Here is a 22,381-nt window from a genome sequence, read left to right as displayed (position 1 = left end):
GTTTGTATGTCAGGAGGTATTTGGGGGGTAAATAACATCTCCGGAGCCAGTGTCTGGGGTCTCTGCCCATCTCAGGGGTCGAGGAGGCAGAAGCATCCTGGGCTTGAGCTGAGAGCATCCTCCAGCCCTCCACGGGGCTCTGAGGGGTAAAACCCGAGACACCAACCCCAGGCTTGGGCCATACTCTTCATTTTCCGTTTCTTTCGCCAGGGAGAGATGGCAGATTTGCAGATTTTAACTCCTTAGTGCCAGTAGTTCCCCTCCTCTGACGGCTTTGCCGTGGGGCGAGGGATGGGTTCAAAGCGCCGGGGCTGGTGGCCACCGTGGGGTGTCCGTGGGCCAGCAAAGGCAAGGCAGAAAAAAAGCACCTTTTTATATCGCTGTTTGACCTGGGACCGCTCCAGCCCGTTGGAAGTTCCTGCCAGCGCAAAATGTGGGTTTGTCGAAATAAAACACTTTTACCTCCCAGTTTTCTTACCTTAATCCGGTCCGGTTGTAAAAATAATTCGGGCGAAAAAGGAATTCGTGTATTTAGCCTCCTAAACCTGCACTCATGGCATAAACCAGGGGCTTAAATCTTATTTTGATTTTATTATTATTATCATTAACAATCCAGTTTGCATTCAAATCTCCCAGCTCTCCAAAACTCCGATTTTTTTCATTGAAAACCTCGAATACTCCCCAAATCCCGACACTTTTCCCAGGTGCTTGGCACATCCCTGGAGCCTTTGCAGCCTTGCACGAGAAAAAAACCTCTTTGCAAGAAGGAGCAAAGCCAGGAGTTTGCAATAACTTCAAAGCATGGCTGGAAAAATAACGCAGAAATATTTAGGTGGGATTTGGAGGAAAAAAAAAAAAAAAAAAGCAATTTTACTGGTAAATATTTGGAGCCGAGAAGACTGATACAGGCCAGTAACTAGTACTTCTGTATTTGGCAGCCAGCAATGCAAACAGGGCTGCTGCAAGAGCAGCTCGGTGGGGAATAAATCCCGGTGCCCACGAGCAGCTCGAAAAATGTCCAATTTCGTGAAAAACAAACAGACAAACAAACAAAAAACCCAACCCAACCCCACGATATGGGGAAGGCACCCGGCTGGGACTTTGCCCTCCACCCCCCGGCTTTGCCTGCAAGTCGGGAAAGGAGCTGGCTTTGAAAGAGGTTTGCAGACTACCAAGGGAAATGTTTCTTGCCCGCTGTTTAAAAAAAAAAATAAATAAATTGGAAAAATGTAATTTCCCCCGTTATTTTTCATTAGTTCTTCTCAAGGGGTGAAAGGAAAGAGAGAGAGGAATGAATTTAAGGAAGATGCCAAAGCAATAGCGGGGATGACACCCAGGGAAAATCGCTTTCTTCCACGAAACTTATGTGCATTTTTTATGTGAACACTCAAGAACAGGTTCTCTTTTTTTTTTACCTCCGATAGCGAATCTATTGATCTGCATAGATAAAAGGTGTTTTACAGCCGGGATTTTTCCAAAGGTAGATCATTTTACCCTCAGATCTTCAGGTGCTCTTACCAGAAGTCCTGCAAAGATGAATCGAGAGAAGTCGGAGGAGAGTGGTCCCCAACAGAAATCTTACGGGTTTGTTGTTGGAGGTTTTTCCCCCCGTAAATAGCTCTAGGAGGTCTCCAACTCACAAGATGCATTTACATATAATAATATGATATTGCGTAAGGTTAATATAACATGGGGAAATCACTGCAGAAGCCACCCGACCGCTTTCTTTCCCATAGCCAACACACTCCCAAGCGCTGCCTGAAGTTCCCACCTCCTGTTCCCTGTAGTCGTGCTGAAATATCAATTAAATTCCCCCTTTCTCTTCCCCTAATTTCTCACCTGGTGAATATTTTGGAGCGATTTAGCTCCAGAATTAAATCCTTGATAGCGGGTTGTGAATGCTTTGGCTCTCCACTTGATCTGCAAAGAAGAACAGGGGATAAATACTGTCCTAAAGACTTGAGGAGCCCAAATGTCCCCGTACCAGTCACCAGGCATTATTTAAAGGACATAATTATATATTCATCGTTAGAAAGACATGACCTGCCATCCGACTTTCAAAGCGAGCTGTGGGAAGACGAAATACAAAGCAGGACCCGGGTCCTCTGCAATTATTTTGCAGACAGATTTGTTAAGTGACTCTTTTGGGGTGTTGTGGGGTTTTTTTTGTTTGTGTTGGCTTTTGTTTTTAGCAAAAGGAGTAACGTTGAATAAATTGGCAAGTGACTAAAACGTGAGGTATCTCCGAGGGCTTCAGCATCTCTCCCAGGCAGCGCTGGAAACTTTATTTTATTTTCGGGATAGACCCATAGGAACAGACACAACCACAGGAGGGAAGATGTCCTGGAGAAAAGGACTGTTAGGGAGTGTTTTAGACATAGGTATGGTATATAGGCGGTACAGGATATACAATAATTCCATAGATAGGTGGATGCATGGATAGATAAATACATGGATGGAGTAATGCAGGGAGGGATGGAGGGAGGGATGTGTCGCACAGATTCTGCTCGGCTCCCGGTTTTCCCTACGCAACACACCGCAGCCAAGCGCTCTAAATAAATGAGTTTTGATTTTTACACGGAATTTCAGCTAATTTGGGGAGAAACAAAAGACGCGCGTGGCTGGGATTCTCCTCTCCTCCTCCCTGCCTCCAAAATGCTGCAGCTTTGTGGAGCGGGGAAAGGGCCCCCCAGGAGCCCTCTGTCCCGAGGGGGTGGGGGGGGCAGCATCCCCCTCCTTCCCGAGGCCAGGGGGGACCCTCACCTGAGCCAGTCCCCTGCGTGTCTCCCTGCGTGGGTGCCTGTCCCTGCGTGGGTCACCGCGGCCCCACTCGGGTCTGACACCCCCAAGGCAGCGGGGACTGGGGGGGGGCGGGGGGGGACCCTGTGGGGGCTGGCGACCAGCATCACCCCAACACCACCCCTGCCCTTGCCGAAATTTGGCTGAATCAGGCAAACGGGGCTTACACCTAAATGCCAAACCTCTTACAACCCCCACAATGAATGTAAAAGAGAAAAAACAAATATATTTTTGCTCTGTTTACCCCTCACGCCCCCCCCCCATCCCACAGAGCACGACGAATCCTCACCCCACACACACTAGACCGGAAAAAAAGGACACAATTTCTTTAGAAGATTTTTTAAGATAAACCTCCCTATTCAGAGGTCCCCAAGAGCAAAAATTTCGCCATCCCCCGATTTAACTTTTTTCCCAGCTCAGCAGACACAAACCCACCCCCAAACCCCCCTCCTGCTCCTGCCTTTCCTGCTTATTTGTAGCTGTCCCCGAGGAAGACTCTGCTTTACGCACTTGCCGTTTAATGCCGAAAAGCCCCGACGTGACAATAGAAAAGGCGATTTTTTTTTCGCCTTGCAAATGCATATCCTCAGGGAGGAAAAAAACCACGAGGAGGGTTTTTTTCCACGTGTTTGAGGAGGGGAAAAGCACACAGGAGCTTTTCGGGTCACTCGTGGCATGCCGGAGCCTGAGAAAGCCTTGGAGGACGGGGAGGAAACCCACTTTTTTTTTTTTTTTTTTTTTTTTGCCAATAATGGAGAAAAATCCTTTTTTCACCCCTTTTTAACGGAGTGCAGAATTAAAATTTATCTTGCTGGTGCCAAAGTTTTGCTGATGCTTTGGATGCGTTCGGAGCAGCTTACGGAAAGAGGTGGAAAGGCAGCAGCCCTGCCTGTGTCCTGGCAGGGCTTTTTTAGCCCGTCTTTAACCCCCAAATCCGTATTTGGGGTTTAACCTCGTGAAAGAAGAGTTTCATCAGGTTGTCGGCATTTAGGAGAGACTCTGAGTATTAAAATGAAATCAGTGTTATTAATCGCCATGGAGGATAAATAGCCATACCTGAGGTGGAGGCACAGTCCCACTCCTGGGTGAAAATCCAGGTTATTCCCATCCAGGCGGATAAAGGTCCTGCAAAAAGCAAAACGGCCCATCCCACACACAACCCGCACACGTTTTGGGGGGAAACACAGCGATTTCAGCCTCTCTCTGCCAAGGTAGAGTCATGTACGCTTTATTTCCCTAAGCATTTCTTCTCCTTTAAAATTCAGCCCAGCAAATAATTTTTGGAACAGGCTGGGATCTCTCCATTTACCAAAAATGTTTTTTGAAGAGAAACATCGGGCTTTTTTTTTTTTTTTCCGTTTTCTTGCTTCTTTGCTTATTGCATACATATTTTCCCTAGCTAATGGCTAATAAGTCCCAGGTTTTCCATAGAGAGTTACACTTCTCCCATCACGATGGAAATGGAGATTGCATCTCTCTTTTACCCTCAGTGTGAATGTGTGGGCATCGGTCGTGCCTATTCATAATTTATATTTCTCTATTTAATATATACTAAACCCCAGTTTGGCAAACACGGTTCACTGAAGTTCAGCTTCTACCTCTGGAAATGAAACTCTTCAGTGTTTTGCTTTTGAAAATGTGAATAAACTTGGCAAAGAGCTCCCACTCTTCCCTCTCAATCCCTCCAAGCAGCTCCAAGGAATGAATTATTTGGACATCAAGTGGACCAAGAAGTAAATAGTTTGGGTGGGAGAAGGGGAGAAACAGCCTTGAACACACATCTCTCATATAACTGGTTCTGAATAATATTTGGCAGAAGAAAGAAGGTTTCTTACATTGGCCTGGTGTTAGTCTCCATCCTTCCAAACGCATCTTGAGTTAATTCGGTACCAGGAGATGGGGGAGAAAATAACCCCGGATCGTTACAATCCCACGGCCCAGGGAAAAAAAAAAAAAAAAAAAAAAGCGCGCCTGTGTATTTTAGAGCACTTACAAATAAAGAAATAAAATGACATTTAGGGCGGGGGGGGGATAAAGCCTCATCCAAGTGCAAAGTGCTATAAAGCACCTGAGGGTCCCCGGCTCCTCTCCCTCTTTCTCTCCCCGAGAATATGAAGGCAAAAATGATGAGAAGCGATAATTACGCTCTCCAGATACCACTTTGTTGACACCAGCCAGACCAAATGGCCCCCTTTTCTTTTGTCAGTGCTTCAGGCGACCTCCTGTTTTAACTTGGAATTGAACTTGGACTTCCGACCAGACAGGGGCCCTAAATTGAGGCAGATATTTTATTTGTCTGTCTCTGAATCGCTGAGTCAAGAAGTACCTATTGCACCGGGTCGGCGTGGAAATAATAACAATAATTAACGGTGGGGAATTGCCAAGAGCTGGGACATTCCGCAGTGGCTGTAAAAAAAAAAAAAAAAAAAAAAAAAGCCCTTATTTGCCTCAAAACGTGGTGTCGCCGTGCGAGGAGGCGGGGGGTGGTGGGGAGGAGGGATGAGAAGGAGAAAAAGAGGGGCTGCGGGATTTTGGGAGCCCCCCCGACAAGCTGGCACGTCCCCGCGTTGTCACCGCGGGGGTGATGGGTCAGCTGAGTGGCACCAAGAGGTATTTATCCCTTTCCTCTTCTCCCTCTCAACTTTAGCACGGTTTTTTGAGGGGGGGGGGGGGGAAGGATAAAACGCAGTAATAAAGCCACGGCGTTGGAGAGGGTGAGGTTTGGCTTTGCAAATCTACCTCTGGCCCTGCCTTGGGGCGAGGGGGAGCGATTATATATATATATATATATATATATATATATATACACATAATTTCCTCCCCCCTTTCTGGATAGCAAAATGCAGGGAAGCCAAAGCAAAACATCCTCGAGACTTAGGAAACCCCTTCCCAAGCTTGGGGGGGGGAGTACTGGGAGGGTGCTGGGGGCAGGCTGGGCTGGCAGCGCCTTGTCGATGGCAGCTAAAAAAAAAAAAATACCCCAAGAAAAAAAGGGTGAAAAAAAGCCTCAGGGTGGATCCACTCCAAACAGGTTGCAGGAATCTGACAGGTTAGGAAGGAGAAAAGCCGGATCGTCTCGGGTCAGGCTCAATTCTCTGTCTGACACCACCCGAGACGGTTTGATCCAGCCCGGGGAGGGGGACGAGGCGGGGAGTAACCTGATATTGCGTTTCCGTCCTCGATGCATCTTTCCTCCTCGCTCCCTCTCTCTCTAAAAGCATTTAAATTAAAGATTAGGTAGGGGGTTTTTTTGATTTTGTTTTTAATTCCCTGTATAAACATCTCCAATGCAAGAGGGGGGGTGAGGAATTGGTGATAAACCCAGCTGCTGGGACAAATGTAAGTCTGATGCACACATACCCCTTTTTGGGTTTTTTTGTCCCTTTTTGGGGTGTTTTTTTGTCCCTTTTTTGGGTGCCTTGCGTCAAGGCAGAGAAGACTGTACTTCATCTTCTTTTCCGGGCACTGCTTTTGCAAGAATGCTGCTAAGGCTTGGCCACAGCCTCCAGCCTCCCTGGTTGTATTAATTCAGCAATGAGCTGAACCAGGGATGTTAGGATTTATTTTTCTCTCTCTCTCTCTCTCTCAAAAAAAAAAAAAAAAAAAAAGGCACGCAAAGTTTAGGAAAAGAAGTCGGCTTTGGCTTTTATTTATCCAAAGCACATTTTGAACAAAGCCTGGGAAAGCTTTCCTTGGATTCCTCTGCAAGAATATGAGATTTAGTGGAATAGTTTCTTCACTAAATTGGTACTCCAGTGGGAAAATTGTATGTTGATCTCAGACTTTCTCATACCACGGGCTCTAATTTCCCCGAGGGCTCAAAAGCTAAAATTCCCCTCCTTTATCCCCCCCCCCCCCCCCCCCCACGCAATGTAATGGAAATGCAACTTTCCTTTCCAAATCTAGGTAGGGATTTTTCTGTGCGGGTGCATCGTGCTTTAGAGGCACTGACAGCGGCTGGAGCCGATTTTCCTTCAATAAATCTCATACCTTGGCCATTTTCCTTTGTATGTGAGACGTCTGGAGGTGGGAAGAACCGTAAATACGGTTTTTCTCCCAGAAAATGGTCTATCGAGGGGGAATTTCTAAATCTTTCAGACAACAATGAGGGGGGGAAAGGGAGGAAACAAAGGGAAGAAAAAGGAAAATTAAAAAAAGAAAAATACCCATGTGCCACAGATTTGCGGTGAATTATTTTCATCTATCCCCTAACTAAAATAAAGGATTTGCCTTTTTTCTTTATTCTCATCCAGCCTGTATTTATTTTTTTTTTCCTCCAGGATATGTGGATAATAAAAAGGGGTTTTATCATAAAATTCCGCAGCTGATGAATTTTATTTCGGGTGAGATTTCCCTGGCCTGGAGAAGCAGCGCTTGACTTTGAGCCCCGTTAGATGTGCACGACTGTGCTCTCTAGGTGTTTGGCCACAGAAACATCAGTATTTTCAGGGCAACAGTTACCTTCACACCTCTTTTTGAGGGTTTGCCTTGAATATCTACAAGTCAGATTAGCTTTTTAACAAACCCAATATATTGACAAACTCAGTATCTCCGGCTGCAAACACGCGTTCACCTGCAAAACTGTGTTCAGCCCTAAATTTCCGTGGTTTTTGTTTTTTTTTTTTTTTTTTTAAGGGGAGAGTGGCAATAAAGAAAATGGCTAATTTAAAGGAGAAAGGGTCGAAAACTGCCTTAAGGACCAGTTAAAGTGTCGGAGATAAGGTAATGAGAAACAACTCGCAGTTTTGCAAGGCAGAACAGAGCTGGACACCGCAAGGATATATCTAATTTTTTTTCCCCACATGGTCTCGGAGATGAATGTTTCTCTCTTCCTTTCCAGCAGGAATAAAAATAAAGAAATAAATACACCGAATTTCTCCCAGGGTCTGTCTTCAAGACGGCAGAGAAAGGGAAGGGGAACCAGGCAAACCCATACTTGTCTTCAGAAGAAGAAAATTCAGCTTCTTTCCTCTCGGAGCCCGCTGGTAGACGGAGAGGGAACCGCTCCCTGCAGAAATATCCATATAAAAACCTTTGCCGGAGCAATTTGCAAGCCTAGAGCCGGAGGGAGGATGAGAAAAAGGAATTTATAAGCCAATATTATTTGATATTGGTCAATTTTCCCTCTTTTTTCCCTAATTTAAAAAAAAATGCTGAAAATGTGACGCTGCGGGGATGGTGTGTGAGCGATGCGGACTCTTCCAGCCTTTTTCTATAAATGCACAAGGAGAGGAATATTATACTTTAAAAAGAGCTTGGGGGGAAAAAATGCTATTTAAAAAAAAAGAAAAACAACAACCTAACGAACGGGTCTCACATCTGCTCTTATTTCTAATTGCTCCTTCCCCTCTTCCTATTTTTTATTTATGGGTACCACACTCCTAAGCGGTTCCACATTTTGGTAAGTGTAAACATCCCTGAGCTGGTTTGGGTTCATTAACCCACTTGCCATTGCGCGGAGAGCCGCCCTCAAAAGCTAAGAAATGGTAAAAAAGGAGCATTTTTTTAAAAGAAATCCCGAGTTTCTGAGCTGAGGGTTGTTTTGCACAGCGACCCTCCTCCTCCCTTCCCAGCCACGGACCCTTCCCAGGAAACCATCACTTTAAATGTGATTTTTCTCCTCTGCTGCCTCTAGAAAAAGACCTTTTTCTCTTGTTTTATCCTCTTTTTCTCCCGTTTTTTTCTCTTTTTCTCTTGGGCTTTTTTTTCCCCTCTTTTTCTCTTGTTTTCTTCTCTTTTTCCCTTGTTTTCACCCCCTCCTCTAATTCTCGGCGTGCAACCCGCACTAACCCACCGAATTACAAAATTCAGTGTTTCATTCAACCGATTCTTTCCCCGGGATACAAAGTGGAAATGTCCTTCCCCAAACCTGCTAGGGCAATTTGCTATTATTTTTAATTTACCGTGCTGTCTGCCCTCCTCAGGGCTCCTACCTTAACTCCCGAGCGCCTCGACACCGAGCCCTGCCCGCTGCCTGCCCGCTGCCCGCTCCACTCCGCGCATCCCCCGTTCCGCCTCTATTACCCTTACCATAAATCTTTACATTTTTAACATTTAATCCCCTTCCCACGCCGCGCGGAGAGGACATATGCTACCAAATGTTAACTACTTCATAAAAATTAAAGGGGGAAAAAAAAATTGAGGGTTGCTGGGGGAGGGAAGGGAGGGTTTGTTCGGCTCCCCCCGTCCCTTCCCCCCGACGTGGCGGACACCCGGCTTTAATTTCTTGCTCGGCTTCTTCCATCACCGCTTCGAGCCATGTGGTTCTTGGGATGGGGGGGGGGATGCTTCTCCTGGGTGATTTCTGGATGGACTCACAGCACTTTGCGGAATTCAAAGGATGCGAGCACGGCTTTTTTATTTTATTTTAATTTTTTTTTTTTTACATTTTAAAATTTTTTATTCTTATTTTTGTTCTTATTTTTATTCTTATTTTTATTTTCATTCTTACTTTTATTTTTTTTATTATTTTTATTTCATTTCATTTCACTTTATTATTTTATGTCATTATTTTATTCCTTTTATTCCCCCACCCCCCGCCCACCGCAGCCTTTTTAACCTCCACTTCCAAACCCAGGTCGAAGCCCCTGGGAGGTCCCCCCCCGAGGCTGCATCCCCTCAAACCCATCCCCGAGGCTCAGGGGGACCCGCTCGGGCTCCTTCACCTTGAACTTGGACTTCGAGGGCTCCTCGGGACGCCGAAATTCCCTCCTCGATCGGGGCAGGTTAATTGAGAACTCGCCTTCCCCCCTCTACGGGCTCCCTTTGCAGAGTGGGCTCCCCACCACCACAAGATTTGGGGGGATTTGGGGGTTTTTTTGCTTTTTTCCAGCTTTTTCTTTTTTTTTTTTTTGCTATTGGGGAGAATGGGAAGAGGATGGGGTGGGAGGCGAAGCCGCCCCGGGACCCCCCAGAACCAGCAGCACCGAGGGATGGTTTAGGATTCAAGGGGACACACATGAAGTGTGGAGGGTGTCCTGCGTGGGTACGCACCCCACGGGGGGCGGGGGGGGACCACCTGGAAGTCCCCTCGGAGGACTCCACACCCCACGGCACCCCCCAGGAAAATTTGGGGGGCAAATGCAGCGCAGGCGGAGCTCACCTCCCTTCTCAGCTTAGGGCACTGAATTCCTAAAAAAAAGATTTTTTTTTCCCACTTTTTCTTCGGTTTCTATTTTTTCGGGTGCTGAGCTTCCTCCCTCCCTTAATAACTCCTCGCCCAGGGGTTCCCCGAGGGCTGCGACCCCCCCCCCAGGTGCTCCCTCCTCCATCCCCATCCCTCCCAGCCAGCAACCTGCCATTTATTCTATTTTTTTTCCCCAATTCTGTGGCAGCCCGGCCCCGGGTTAAGAATTAATTCACGTTTTTACAAACCCTCACAAATCAGCCTGGGCCAACAGACCCTCCCCGTGCCCCCCCCCCCCCCCGGGCTTTGCCCCTACCCCACATCGCCGCTGAAATATTTACCACCGAACTATTAAACATCAATAACCACCCTCCCACGCGTGCTCAGTGGGGGAAAATCAAATTATTTTGGAGTCTGGCAGGAAAATTGGGGGGAGGAGGAAGGAATTGGGCAGATTTTTTTGCTTTTTTATTTTGTTTTCGGGGGGGGGGGAAGCACTTTGTGAAGGAAAAAACAGTCAACAGGTTCCAAAAACAAAAAAAAAGGGGAGGGGGGAGATGCTTTTTGACCGCCCCCTCGAAGAATCGTGGCGTGGTTGCCCGTCGCTTCCCCTTGAAATATCGCGGGTGGGGGGGTTATCCTTGTGTGTGTGTCCCACATACCGCTTAGAGCATCCTTCCCCCACACCGAAACACGGCGCGGGGGGGGATCCTTCAAGGGAAAGCATCTGTGTGTCCCCCCTCCTCGGTGTTTCGGGGTGTGCGTGGGGATAAGGGGGGGGGCGCTTCGACCAACGGCAGCCGACACGCGTGGGCAGGGACCCCCCCGCCACGCGCGGCTCTTTGTGCCGGGGGGGGGGGTCGCCACCGCCTTTAATGGAGGGAAAGGGGGGGGGGGGGAAGGAAGAACCCAACCAATGAGCGTGGCGGCGGGGTCACGGGGGCGGGGCCACGCCGGGGCGGGGGGGGGGAAGCCGGGTGGGCGTGGCCGCGGCGGATTTCTTAATGGAGCGGCGGCGGCGGGGCGGCGGCGCATGCGCGCGCGGCGCCGATATGTTGGGGGGGTCGCGGGGCGGCGGGGCGCGGCGCGGAGCTTCCCCCGACGGCGGCGGCGGCGGCGGCCGAGGAGGAGGAAGAGGAGGCGGAGGAGGAGGAAGAAGAAGAAGAAGAAGAAGAAGAAGAAGAGGAGGCAGCAGCGGGAGCAGCGCGGCATGACATGACGGCACCGCTCGGCCTCCCCCCGCGCTGGCCCGACGGCCTCGCCTGCCGCTGCGAGGACGCCCCGCGGGAGAAAAACCGCATGGAAGGGTTGGGGCATTGCCGGGAGATGATGCCCCACGCGGGACTCGCCGTGCCCACCGCCCCGCCGCCGCCGCCGCCGCCCCAGGGAAGCGCTTACGCGGAGCTGGCGGCCGCCGAGCCCCCCCGGCAGTGCCCGTCGGGGGCGGCTTCCAGCGCGGCGCTGGGCTACGGTTATCCCTTCGGTGGGGGCTACTACGGCTGCAGGTTGTCCCACTCCCACGGAGTCAACTTGCAGCAGAAACCCTGCGCTTACCACCCCGGGGAGAAGTACCCCGAGGCCGGCGGGCCCCTGCCCGGCGAGGAGCTGCCGTCGAGGGCCAAAGAATTCGCCTTTTATCCCGGTTTTCCCAGCTCCTACCAGGCGGTCCCTGGCTATTTGGACGTGTCGGTGGTACCGGGGCTCGGTGGTCACCCGGAACCGAGACACGACGCTTTGCTTCCCATGGAAGGTTACCAACACTGGGCTCTTTCTAATGGCTGGGATGGGCAAGTGTACTGCTCCAAAGAGCAATCGCAGTCTGCACACCTCTGGAAATCACCTTTCCCAGGTAGGCTGCTCCGGGAACCGGCGTGCTCGCCTGCTTCCCGACCGCCAGCTCCCACCGGAGGTGTGGATGTGCGTGTGTGCGGATGAGTGTGCATATACATACACCTATACAGATAGATACGTGTATGCCTGTATATGTAATTAAAGGGAAAGAAATGGCTCTGGAATGCCTCCTGTGCAAGGCAATGTGTATGAACATGTATGGGAAAGAAGGTGAAGCAATCTTTTCTGAATCAAAATACATGCCGTGAGCTTGCTTGGAAAGTAACTTTGCCGTTTAATTCTTCCCTTTCTTCTCTCCTCCCTCTTGTTGCCTCACCTAAAGAGCGTCTCTCGGTGCCTTTCTCTTAATTTTCCCCTTCGCTCGCTGCTTCTCTAACTGCAGAAAGCTTAAAAAGGAAAAAAAAAAATTTTTTTTAAAACCCTTCTCCAGCGGTTCAGTTGAATGAGAAGTGTCGGGGGCTGGGACAGTAAATCATATCACAATTACACACAATTATAGGAATAGGTGTCAAGTGACAAATGAATCTGTTTAGAGGGGAAGGAGGGAGGCAGAGGGGTGGCAGGGGGGGACCGGCGGGGCTTCTCCGCCAGGTCAGGCGGGCATCCTGCCCGCCTGACAGCCCACAGGCAGCCGGGAAGGCAAAATCCCTCCTTGGAGCATATTTTAGCCCAGAAAATCCCTTGCTCCCTTCCCCTCCTGGTCCCACCGGCCCCGGCCGGCTCCGTGCCCCGACGGCAGCGGCGGAGGGAGGAAGGTGATGGTAGGTGCTGCCTCCCGGTACCTCTTTCCAGGCTCCTTCCAGCCCCCCAGTTCCAGCTTTGGGTGGGGAAGGACGCGGAGGGGGGGGGAGGAATAACGACAATAAAAGGGGGGAGGGGGCCTACAGCATCTTGGATGGAAAGAAGGGACCGCTCGCGTTAGTTCTTTGGGGGGGCAATGGGGACACACACATCCTTTTATGTATTTTCCTTCTTCGGGACAAAGAGGGACGGAGGAATGAGCTTTCCCGGGAGCTTTTTGGGGAGGGGATGGAATTTAGCAATGCATTGTTGGCTGCATGATGGGTGCGTGTGGGGTTTTTTTGGGGGGGGGGGGGGGGGTGGTCCTGGCATTCAAGCTGTATTTGGGGGAGCTGCCGCCCCCACCGCTTTCCCTCCCCATCGCCTGCAGCTCTAGTGAACCCCCCTGAAGGAGATTCCTACCCCGCACCACTGGCCTTTGCGGCACCCTCAGCACCCCAATTCCCCCCCCAAAGACCCGATCGCCCCCAAAGCTCCCCCAGGGGCTCCCCAATTAACTCCTGTCAGCCATAATTGGGGCTGCGCTGCCTGCCGAGCACAGCTCGCCTCCATCTTCCTGCTCCAGCCAGCCGGGTCACACCTTCGCGGCGAGGAGCTTCGTCGCCCAGGTCGCCCCCCGACCCTGGCAGGGGGCTGAGAAGGGGCTGGGGCTGCCCGAAAGCTTGGGGGGAGCCTCATGCACCCACCCCCCCCCAAGTACCGGCAGAAGAGGAGTGAAGATGCTCCCCGCATCCCTGCTGAACCCATTCCCCATAGCCCCTTGGCAAAGCACAGAGCATCTCCCCCTCCTCACCCCCCGCAAAAGCCACTGGGGGCGGGGGGCTGGGGTTATTCTTGCTGGGTTTGCCCCCCCCACACCTCCCACCCCGAGGGTTTTCCTAGGCTGCACCAAGCCGGCGGGAGGGGCTGGGGTGCGGGGGATGCACTTGTCTCCACGCCGGGCTCGGTGTTTGGGGGTGCGCATCTGCGGGGATCCCCGAGAAGGTTTGCTGCTTGGGGTGGGGAGGAATTAAATAGGGCAGAAGCTCCAGATATTTTCCAAAATCTATCCGTCTGGAAGGTCCCTTAGATGATCCGCGCACATCAGTCTGCAGGTTGACTTGGTGCCCCTTGTTTATCAGCGTGGACAGTGTCGCCAAGAAAAACAGGCTTTCACCACGTGAATGATGAATATTATGTTATTATTACTATTATTATAGTATTATTCCCCTCGCTGGATGCATTTTCTGCCTGCCTTGTCTCTTTTTCCCTCTCTTTCTTCCCCTTTCTCGTCGCTCGCATTCCTCCACTCTTTATGCTCCTTTTCCCCCCTTTCTTTCTCTCCCCGACGTGCAGAAATCCCCAGCCCGCACCCCGGGATGCAGTACCCCCCCTCCCCTTTTTCCCTCTTCCTTATGTTTTGTTTTCTTTCTTTTTTTTTTTTTTTTTTTTTTTTTAATCCAGACGTGGTCCCCTTACAACCCGAAGTCAGCAGCTATCGGAGGGGACGAAAAAAAAGGGTCCCTTATACCAAAATCCAGCTGAAGGAGTTGGAAAAGGAGTATGCGGCCAGCAAATTCATCACCAAAGAGAAGAGGAGGAGGATTTCGGCCACCACCAACCTGTCCGAGCGTCAAGTGACTATCTGGTTCCAGAACCGGAGGGTCAAGGAGAAGAAGGTGGTGAGCAAATCCAAGACAGCGCATCTCCACGCCACCTGACAGAGGATGACTTTGGAGGAGAAGGGGCAAGGAAAAGGAAGCAAGAAACGTAAATATTTATCTGGTAGTTTGTATGATAACATCATCATCGGGACTCTGCTGATTCCAAGTCATTATTTAAAAAAAAAAAAAAAAAACGACATTCACAAATGCACACGCGCATCCTCCCCACCCCCAAAACACTAAGCGCATCTTTGATTTATCCCTTTGCCCCGCTCTGACTGTGAAAACCCCAGTTTTGCTCTGAGAAATCCATCGATAAGGCTAAACTGTGTATATTTTTTAAAGAAAATAATAAGCTAAGAGTGTAGTTACGTTAAAGGAGAGATGAACTCTGAATGTTGCCCTGTAACGCTGTATAGTCCGACCCCCTCGCCAGTCTTTCATATCTCGGGCCATTTCACCCACCGATGTATAAATGTATGGAGAACCTATGGCAAAGTTGCATCAGCTTCGTATTTTCTCGGCACTAGGGACCGAAAATAAGAAATAAGGCTGCTATTGTGGGAAGAAAACCATTGCTCGGTATCGTTTAAATATCCCAACCACTGATTTTAGGTCCTAAATGGAAGTGAGTTGCTGTACGAGACTATTTTGGGTATGTTCTCACGAGGGTTTCTATATCTCTGCCATAAAACTGGAATGTCTGTTCTCCGCTGACAAGATGGAAAATGCACAATATTGTCTTTGGGGTTTGTTTCTTTCCCTCTCTAAACCGGCTAATTATCGACAGTGTTCTTTGGATATGTAAAAGCATCTTTTTTTTTTTTAATGTCTTGTATATGTATATAATATTGTGGTGTCCAGATGATATGTACCGACTGCAGATGACATTTCTTAAAAATAAATATCTTTTTTTTTGTTGTTGTTTTGCCTTGAGGAGAGGCTCTTTGTGCACCTCTTTGTAGCCCTGTGCTTCTCCCACCCCTCCCCACCACCGCAAATACAGCCCGGGCGGAAACCTCCGCAGAGAAAGGATGAGGAAAAAAAAAGAAAAAAAAACCAAACGGGGAAATGTGGCAAATTTGGGCAGAAATCGCTTAATAAGGGGCTCTCCGGAAGATGCGAGGGGCAGATGCAAGGAGGGGAGTAAAAAGCGGAGAAAATAAATCCGCGGAGGCTGAGCCAACTCATTGCTTTTTTATTGAATTTTTCTTTCTTTCTTTCTTTTTTTTTCCCCCTTCTTTTTTTGTCCTTATTTCCCCCCTCCCCCCGCAATTACCCCGGCTGAAAACGCGATGACTTCCCGGAGACGCTTCTAATCTCTTTAAATCTCCCTCCCAAAGGACGCGTTTCGCTAAACCTGTTTGACTCCAGCTCCGGCCCCAGATCAAAATCTCCCAACCTGCCCTCTCCCCGCCGAGCAGCTCCGCGGCCGTCCCGGCTCCGCGCCCGCGGAACTTTCGCGGCCCCGAGATGGCCGGGCAGCTCGGAAAGAAACACGGGAGAGGAAATTGCTTCCATAGGCGGATTACAATCTACCTTAATATCTGCTAGATTTAATCACCTCGTTAAATGATCAAAAGGGGAGGGGAAGTGGGGGGGAAAGGCTTTTAAAGGGATGTAACCTAAAACAATGTTATTGCGGGTTAAATTTGCATTGAGTGTGTGCATATATTTATGGGAGGGGGCAGAGAGAGCAGGCACAAGCTATATAAAGCTATATGAAAAAAAGATTAGCACTGGTGTCTGCAGAAATGGGCGCGTAGATACGCTAGGTGTTCAAGCTGATACGCATAAGTGCATATATATATAATATATATATACATTTATACAAAGGTATATAATGGCATGTGCATATAACCGTGTCTGTCCGTTACTTTTTATGGTCTGGGCGTCGGTGTATATATATTTTTTTATATATATATGTTATATGTATGTGTGCGGGGCTTGACGGTGTGCGTGTAATTTATATAAGTCTGGGTATTAAGGCGAAATGTGTATAGGTCTATCTCATATAATATACCGCAAATAACAACGTTATCTATACTCTCTATATAAATTTATATATATATATATGCAAGTGCAACCCTCTACATTATTACGCGAAATGGTGGGTAAATAGTAGGTATGTTATATATATATATATATCTATATCAATTTACGTATACGTATGCAAGTGCAACGCTCTATATTACCATACGAAGTGGTGTGTAGATCTCATTTACGGTCTGTACCCCTGTGGATGTATGGGTGTACCTATAGCTTCATAAAGGAGGCTAAAAGACAGATACGTAGGGGTTGTGTAGGTCCAGCGTCTCTCCGCGGGCTCAGTGCGGTGGCAGGGTGCCCTATGGAGCCCATACCACCACCAGAAATCCCGGGAAAACCCCATATGGATTTGGATGCTTCCCGGAGTGATCCCAAGTCTCCGGCAAGGTGGGACGCGGTTTTGTCTAATCCCGGGAACGGGGGGAGCCGGGGGGCTGGATCCTTTCCTTCCAGCTCCCCATCCCTTCGCGGGGGGGTGGAAAAAAGGGTCCCTGATTTCCCCCACCTCCCCAGTCGCTGATTTCTCCGATGAGTGGAAAAAGCCGGGGGTTGATCTGAGGGTGTTTTCTGCATTTATTTTGGAGAACTTCGGTGGTTTGGAAACGCAGGCAGAGATTTGAATCTTTATTATTTTAATTTTTTTTTTTTTAAGACGCTCAGCTAGGAAATATCGCAATACCTCGAGAAACCCATCGCCGCTGCTGTAGCGGGATTAAATCGTGGGTAAAACCTGCCCTAACGCACGAGAGCCACGAGAATATGTGTTTTGGGTGTAAAAAAAAAAGCTCTTCCTCTTAAAAAAAAGCTTGCTGTGTGTGCAGACACTGCAATGCCTAAGAGCAACTCCAGACAAGCCCAAATCCGACATCCCGACAGCGAGCGCGTTGTTCGCTGTGGCTCTATTCTTCCTCATTGTACCTGAATTTCACCAGTTCTGGGAGAAAAAAAAAAAAAAAGTTGATGAAACTGAGTTTATTAGGCGAGGGTTATTGGAGGGAATGAGGGGATACGGATAAATACTTTTTTTTTTTGTCTTTACGGATGTGTGTAATTGAGCCCAAGTTATTCACGGAGTTTCCAATTCTGGGAGTTTTTGTCAATTGTGGTTGAATTTTGTTGGAGGGGGAGAGGGCTGCCTGTGTGTCGGTTTGTGTGTCGGTCGCTCTTTCAACTCTTGTGGGAGGAATCAAAAGGGAAAGAAAAAAAAAAAAAGAAAACAAACTCAAAAGCAGGGAGGAAACAAGAAATTCATTCATTACACTTCAGGGCACCAAGGGGTTTTGATGGTCTTAGTTGGCAGATATTGGCGAGCCCGTGAAACCAGGCTCTCTCTTGCCATTGCCCACGTTTCATTTTAAAATATTTTAAAATATCCTTATTTAAAATAACCTTATTTTTCCTCGACCCACTCCATCCTCCCCTCGTGGGCTGTACCACCGCCCAAGAGCCGGGAAGGAGCACGGATGCAGGCAGGCGATGCTGAGGTGCGGCTGGGATTTTGGGGGGGGGGAATGCAGACCCCAGGGAAGGGGGACCCCGTCCCCGACGTGCTCAGGACCTCGGGGTTCAGCCCTCCCCAAGTGGGGCTGAGCCTTCCCCCGCCGTCGGGGTTGGAGTCGGGTCGGGATGGAGGTCAGGATTGGACCCTCAGAGAGGGAACGCGGGACGGACAAACCTTCCCCTTCCCTCTGCAAACACCCACGGACACTTGGTCACCCCTTTAATCCTGGCGGTTTGGGTGAAAAAAAAGGTGTTTTCGGGGCTGGTCGGATCAAAAAAATACCGCCACTTAATTTTGGGGATAAATCCTTCCTGCCGACCCCAGGCACGGTTGATTTGCACTGGTTTTTTTTCCAGAAGGGCGGCAAAATAATAATCTACAACTCAAGTTATTTGGTCATCCTCTTCCAAGAGCTTTGGAGGATGCGCTTGCCCGGAGGAGAAGAAATTAAACCAAAAATTGCGCGCACACACGCAAAACCCGAGGAACAGCTCGTTATTTCCCCGCTGAAGTTCCGCGGGCGCGAAAGCCAACCTCCCTCGGGCGTGACCCCCCAGGAACACAAATCCAATTAATTTCTCCATTTTCTACTTATTTCTTCCCACCCCCGTTAGGAAATGACAGTGGGAATGGCTTCCTTCTCTTTTCCTTGCTTATTTATCCATTAACGCCCTGCCCGTAGCTCGTTGGGTATTAGGTCAACAGGCCGTGACGTCACTCCTGTATTACCCTTGACCGTGACTAGGCGTTGTTTGACCTTGACATCACGAGCTGCGGGGATAATAAGCGAGGGGACCCTCACCCTTGATCTTCTCCTCACCAGGCAGCCCCGAGCAGCTCCCGCTCCTGTTTACAGATAAACAAGGTGTTATTTGAAGTCTAGACAGGCGGGCTAATGGCCAACAATAAAGCCCTGAAAAGGAAGTTTCCCAAGTTTAGCCTTTTCTTTCCTTTGTATCGAGGACTTTGAATAACTTCCCAACCGCAGCCTTTATGGTAAAATCCCGGACAAGGGATTTCCCTCGCCCATCTTTTTTTTTTTTTTTAGATATCATATTCTTCTTTTTTTCTTTTCTCCCTGTTCTTTTTTTCCTTTTAATTTTATTTTGTCTTTTTTTGTCTTTTTTTTTTTAGCTCACTCGCATTTGCATATTTTTTTCTCTAATGCATTTTTTAAAGAATAACTTCCTAATCTGGAGGGGGAATTCTGCTCTCGCAGCCCTGTGCTCAGTGCAGAGGTGAGTATAACTCTTGCTGGTTAACTTTCTATTTGTTATGGAAGCGCTTGGTCTTAAAAAAAAAGACTTTTTTTTTTTTTTTTTTTTGTTAGCAGCAAAAGAGAAGACACTTCTAAAGGCTTTGCCAAGAAATTATTTCTTAAGACCCTGACAGCCAACACGGGGTGTGTGTGTGTACACACATCCCACAAACTCCTACAGCACCGCTGGTTCCTTGCTTATAAACTGCCTTGCCTACGTGGTTCAGCACATTTTGGGAAACCCTCGTGTTTATGGGTATTTAAGAATTACATCCAGCAAAATGTCGTGTCTCCTGTCGCCGGCACTTGGGGGGGAAGCTGCTGCCTGGCAGGAGCTCAGCTGGTTCAGCCCACACTTGGACCAGCCGTGGGTTTAATAAACTCCCTTTCCTCCCCACCACTTTCTCTTCCTTTACAAGGAACATTAAATAAGTGAGATCACGCTTTTCAGGCTCTCCAATTGCGATTTGCTCAAGAGTCGTGAATTCTAGACCATTAACTGGTTTGTTGTTACAGTTGTTGGGGGGTTTCAGCCCTCCAAGGGAATTACAGTATGAAACGCCAACTTCTCACCCAAAACAGAGCTGGCGGACAAAGCGAACTTCCCTAAAGTTGGGGACTAAACCTTTGCCTTACAAAGGATGCAGGCATCAGTTTACATTAATCTAATAGGAGGAGAAGATCCTCTGCTGGCAAAGCTGGAGAAAAATATGATGATATTCCAGGCATTTAACTATTCCCTGCACCGAGGCTGGGACCTGCCTTCGTTAAAACTGAAAGCTGCCCCAGATGATTTGTATATTGGATGAGCTGAAGTGTCGTAGACATTTTTATTCCCATCCATTTACCACTTTTCCATGTTAATTTTTTTTTTATTGCCCAACTCCTACGTATTCCATTTTACCACCCTCTTATATAGATATATATAAGGTGTCTTGTGCACTTACAGATCTAGAAGGTGTCTATAGACATGCATTTTCCACATCAGAAAAAGTACCCGGGGCAGGTTTCAATGATATATAGCTACCCCGAAATAAGAGTTCTGTGGGCTTTCCAAAGCCTGTCTATATTTTATTCCCCGTGTCATGTATCTATATATTTATTCTAAATACTTCCTTTTTGACCCTGGCAGCTAACTTCTTGTTCGAGTCACCGCAACTCCTTACAACTCCCAACCAATTTGGGGTGAAATTCGGTTGAGCAGAAAAGCTGAGCCATAACGGGGTCTGTTTTTCCAACCTGCACACGCACAAGGAGACCTTTTAATTTGCGTTTCTCCCCCCCCCTTTTCCGGGCAGAAAGACAGAACGGGGATGTTGCAGGCTATTTTTGCCCTATGAGGGTTAAATTTCATGGTCTTTTCTGGGAGAAAACTGAAAGTGGGGCTAAGTCCTTCCCATCTGAAACGTAAATATTTGGCTGGGGCCATTAGGCTAGGGCCATTTTTATTGATTTTCTTTTTATTTTTGATTTCTTGAAGAGACGAGGCTGGAGGGAAGGGGGAGAAAGAGCCCGCTCCGGTGGGAGCCGGCAGCCGAGCTCAGCCCCGCGGGCTGCGCAGGAGGAAGATGAAATGCGGGAGGAGGGGAAGGGGAAATTTTATTTCTCACGCTTGGTAGAGAGGGGTTGCGATGGTGCAAAACGGGAAGAGGAGGAAGGGAGGAGCGCAGGGGTAAATCCCCCAAACAGGGCGGGAAAAAAGGGCAAAGCACCGCAAAGTCAACCCAAAAACTTGGGGTGGTTGTTTTCCCCGTGCAGAGAGTGATGCTCTTCGAGACAGTCATTAGCATAAGATGTCGATCCTATTCACTACACTAGACAGTGACCTTGAACTGAGACGTTGCAATCTTGCTTTTCCAGCGCCTTTCTCTCTCCCTCTTTTTTTTCCGGGGGCTCTTTTTTTTCCCTGCTCCCACAGTCAGGGACCTTCTCCCGGCTTCTTCCCACCAGCATTTCCCGAAAGCTGCCTGTGTGACTTGTGGAGGTGGGAAAAAAACACACCCTCCCCGAGGATTATTAAATATCGGCGTGGAAAAGGTCTCTCTACCTGAAAACTGGGATTCCTGCAAATGGGGAAAGGCTCAGAGATTTTTTTTGCTGGGCTGGGCAACTTTTTCTGGGGGAGGAACACAGCAGAAAAAAAGAAGGGGGGTTGCTCAAAGCAATAGGAGGTAGAAAATGGGATTTATTTTTGAAGTGCCGGCGCTCGGGGTGGGTTGTGCACGAAGGAGACTGCCTGAGCCAGCAGTGCCAGTGCCCCAAGCAGGAGGACTCGGCTCAGGCTTTCGTTTTTAAGCACCGCTCAGCCTGAGCTGAGCATTAGAAAAGCCCAAGCGCTCAACCTGAACTGGCAAATGCATTTTTAATGGGGAAGAAATTCCCGGGGAAACGCGGCAGCTTTGCTTAAGAGTCCTTAGGATTTATTTTTTTGCCCTTCCATGGACCTGCTGTCTGCTTGCAGCAGGAGCAGCGCTGAGCTGGGGAGCCCTATTCAAGGCCACCAAGAGCAGGGAGTTACTCCCCACGCTCTGCATCGCTTAATATATTTCTAAGCACGGCTGTAGCATTTCCCAGCTCTAAAAAAAAATAATAAAAAGAATAAACAAGGGAACTGGGGGTGCTTTTCTCCCTCTCCCTTGCTGTGATGCCCATGCTGACATTATCCCTCCACACAGGACTCCAGCGCGCAGTTTGTGGTTCACTTGCTGTGCAGCTCAGCCCTGCAGCTGCCTCCCCAAAATGTTTCCTTGGAGGTAAACGTGAAATTTTATTAAATTTTTATTTTCATCCGGCAAAAAAAAATCGAATTGCATAAAGAGGAAAAGCTCCAAATACCCGGAGACTCCTCTGAAGCAGCAATGTACTTTCCCAAGGTCCGGTGGAGAACAAAGCCGTGCAGCACCCGGGCACGTCTTATATGGGGAAATTTGCGAAGAAAAGAGCAAGGTAGAGGAAGGCTTTTCTTTAAAAAAACAGCAAACAAAGCCAATTCAGATGGCAACCTCCGGGGATCACGTGCTCATTTTTATATAAACTATTCCTCCCCAGCTTGCCCAGTGTTGCGAGCGCTTCTTCTGCAGCGAGAAGACACTCTTGGACAAATTGCAAGCAGCTTTTTCACTTATACCTGCAGGGAGAAAAATTCCTTGGCAAGGTTTAAAAAAAAAAAAAAAAGTGCTAAACTTTCATTCTAGCAAAATATTTCTAGTAGTCGTATTTCTTCCTTCGCAGGCAAAGCGTGTAGGAAGGTATGCACGTATCTCTGCAAGGTATGTATGTAGCATATCCATAGATGTGCCAGGGAGAAAGAGGGATGGGAAATACGGAAAATAGGTTTTCCACCTTCAGGAGCT

General features: G+C 48.5%; 1 protein-coding gene across 1 annotated transcript; it reads left to right on the top strand.

Moving 5' to 3' along the window:
• Positions 1–11,140: 11,140 nt before the first annotated feature.
• HOXC13 (homeobox C13) lies at positions 11,141–14,447 on the top strand. The gene is made up of 2 exons (XM_030037629.1): positions 11,141–11,774; positions 14,021–14,447. Exons 1-2 carry the CDS (start codon positions 11,141–11,143, stop codon positions 14,275–14,277), a joined length of 891 nt encoding a protein of 296 aa, XP_029893489.1. The 3' UTR covers positions 14,278–14,447.
• The last annotated feature ends 7,934 nt before the right edge of the window (positions 14,448–22,381 follow it).

This window comes from Aquila chrysaetos, chromosome 15, assembly GCF_900496995.4.
Source record: "Aquila chrysaetos chrysaetos chromosome 15, bAquChr1.4, whole genome shotgun sequence".
Classification (NCBI taxonomy): domain Eukaryota; kingdom Metazoa; phylum Chordata; class Aves; order Accipitriformes; family Accipitridae; genus Aquila; species Aquila chrysaetos.
This window is presented reverse-complemented; position numbering and strand designations above follow the sequence as displayed.

Excerpts from the sequence above, each read along its gene's own strand:
- HOXC13 (XM_030037629.1), top strand. The coding sequence starts at position 11,141 with ATGACGGCACCGCTCGGCCTCCCCCCGCGCTGGCCCGACGGCCTCGCC. Across the intron at positions 11,775-14,020 it reads CTGGAAATCACCTTTCCCAG|ACGTGGTCCCCTTACAACCC; the intron begins GTAGGCTGCTCC and ends TTTTTAATCCAG.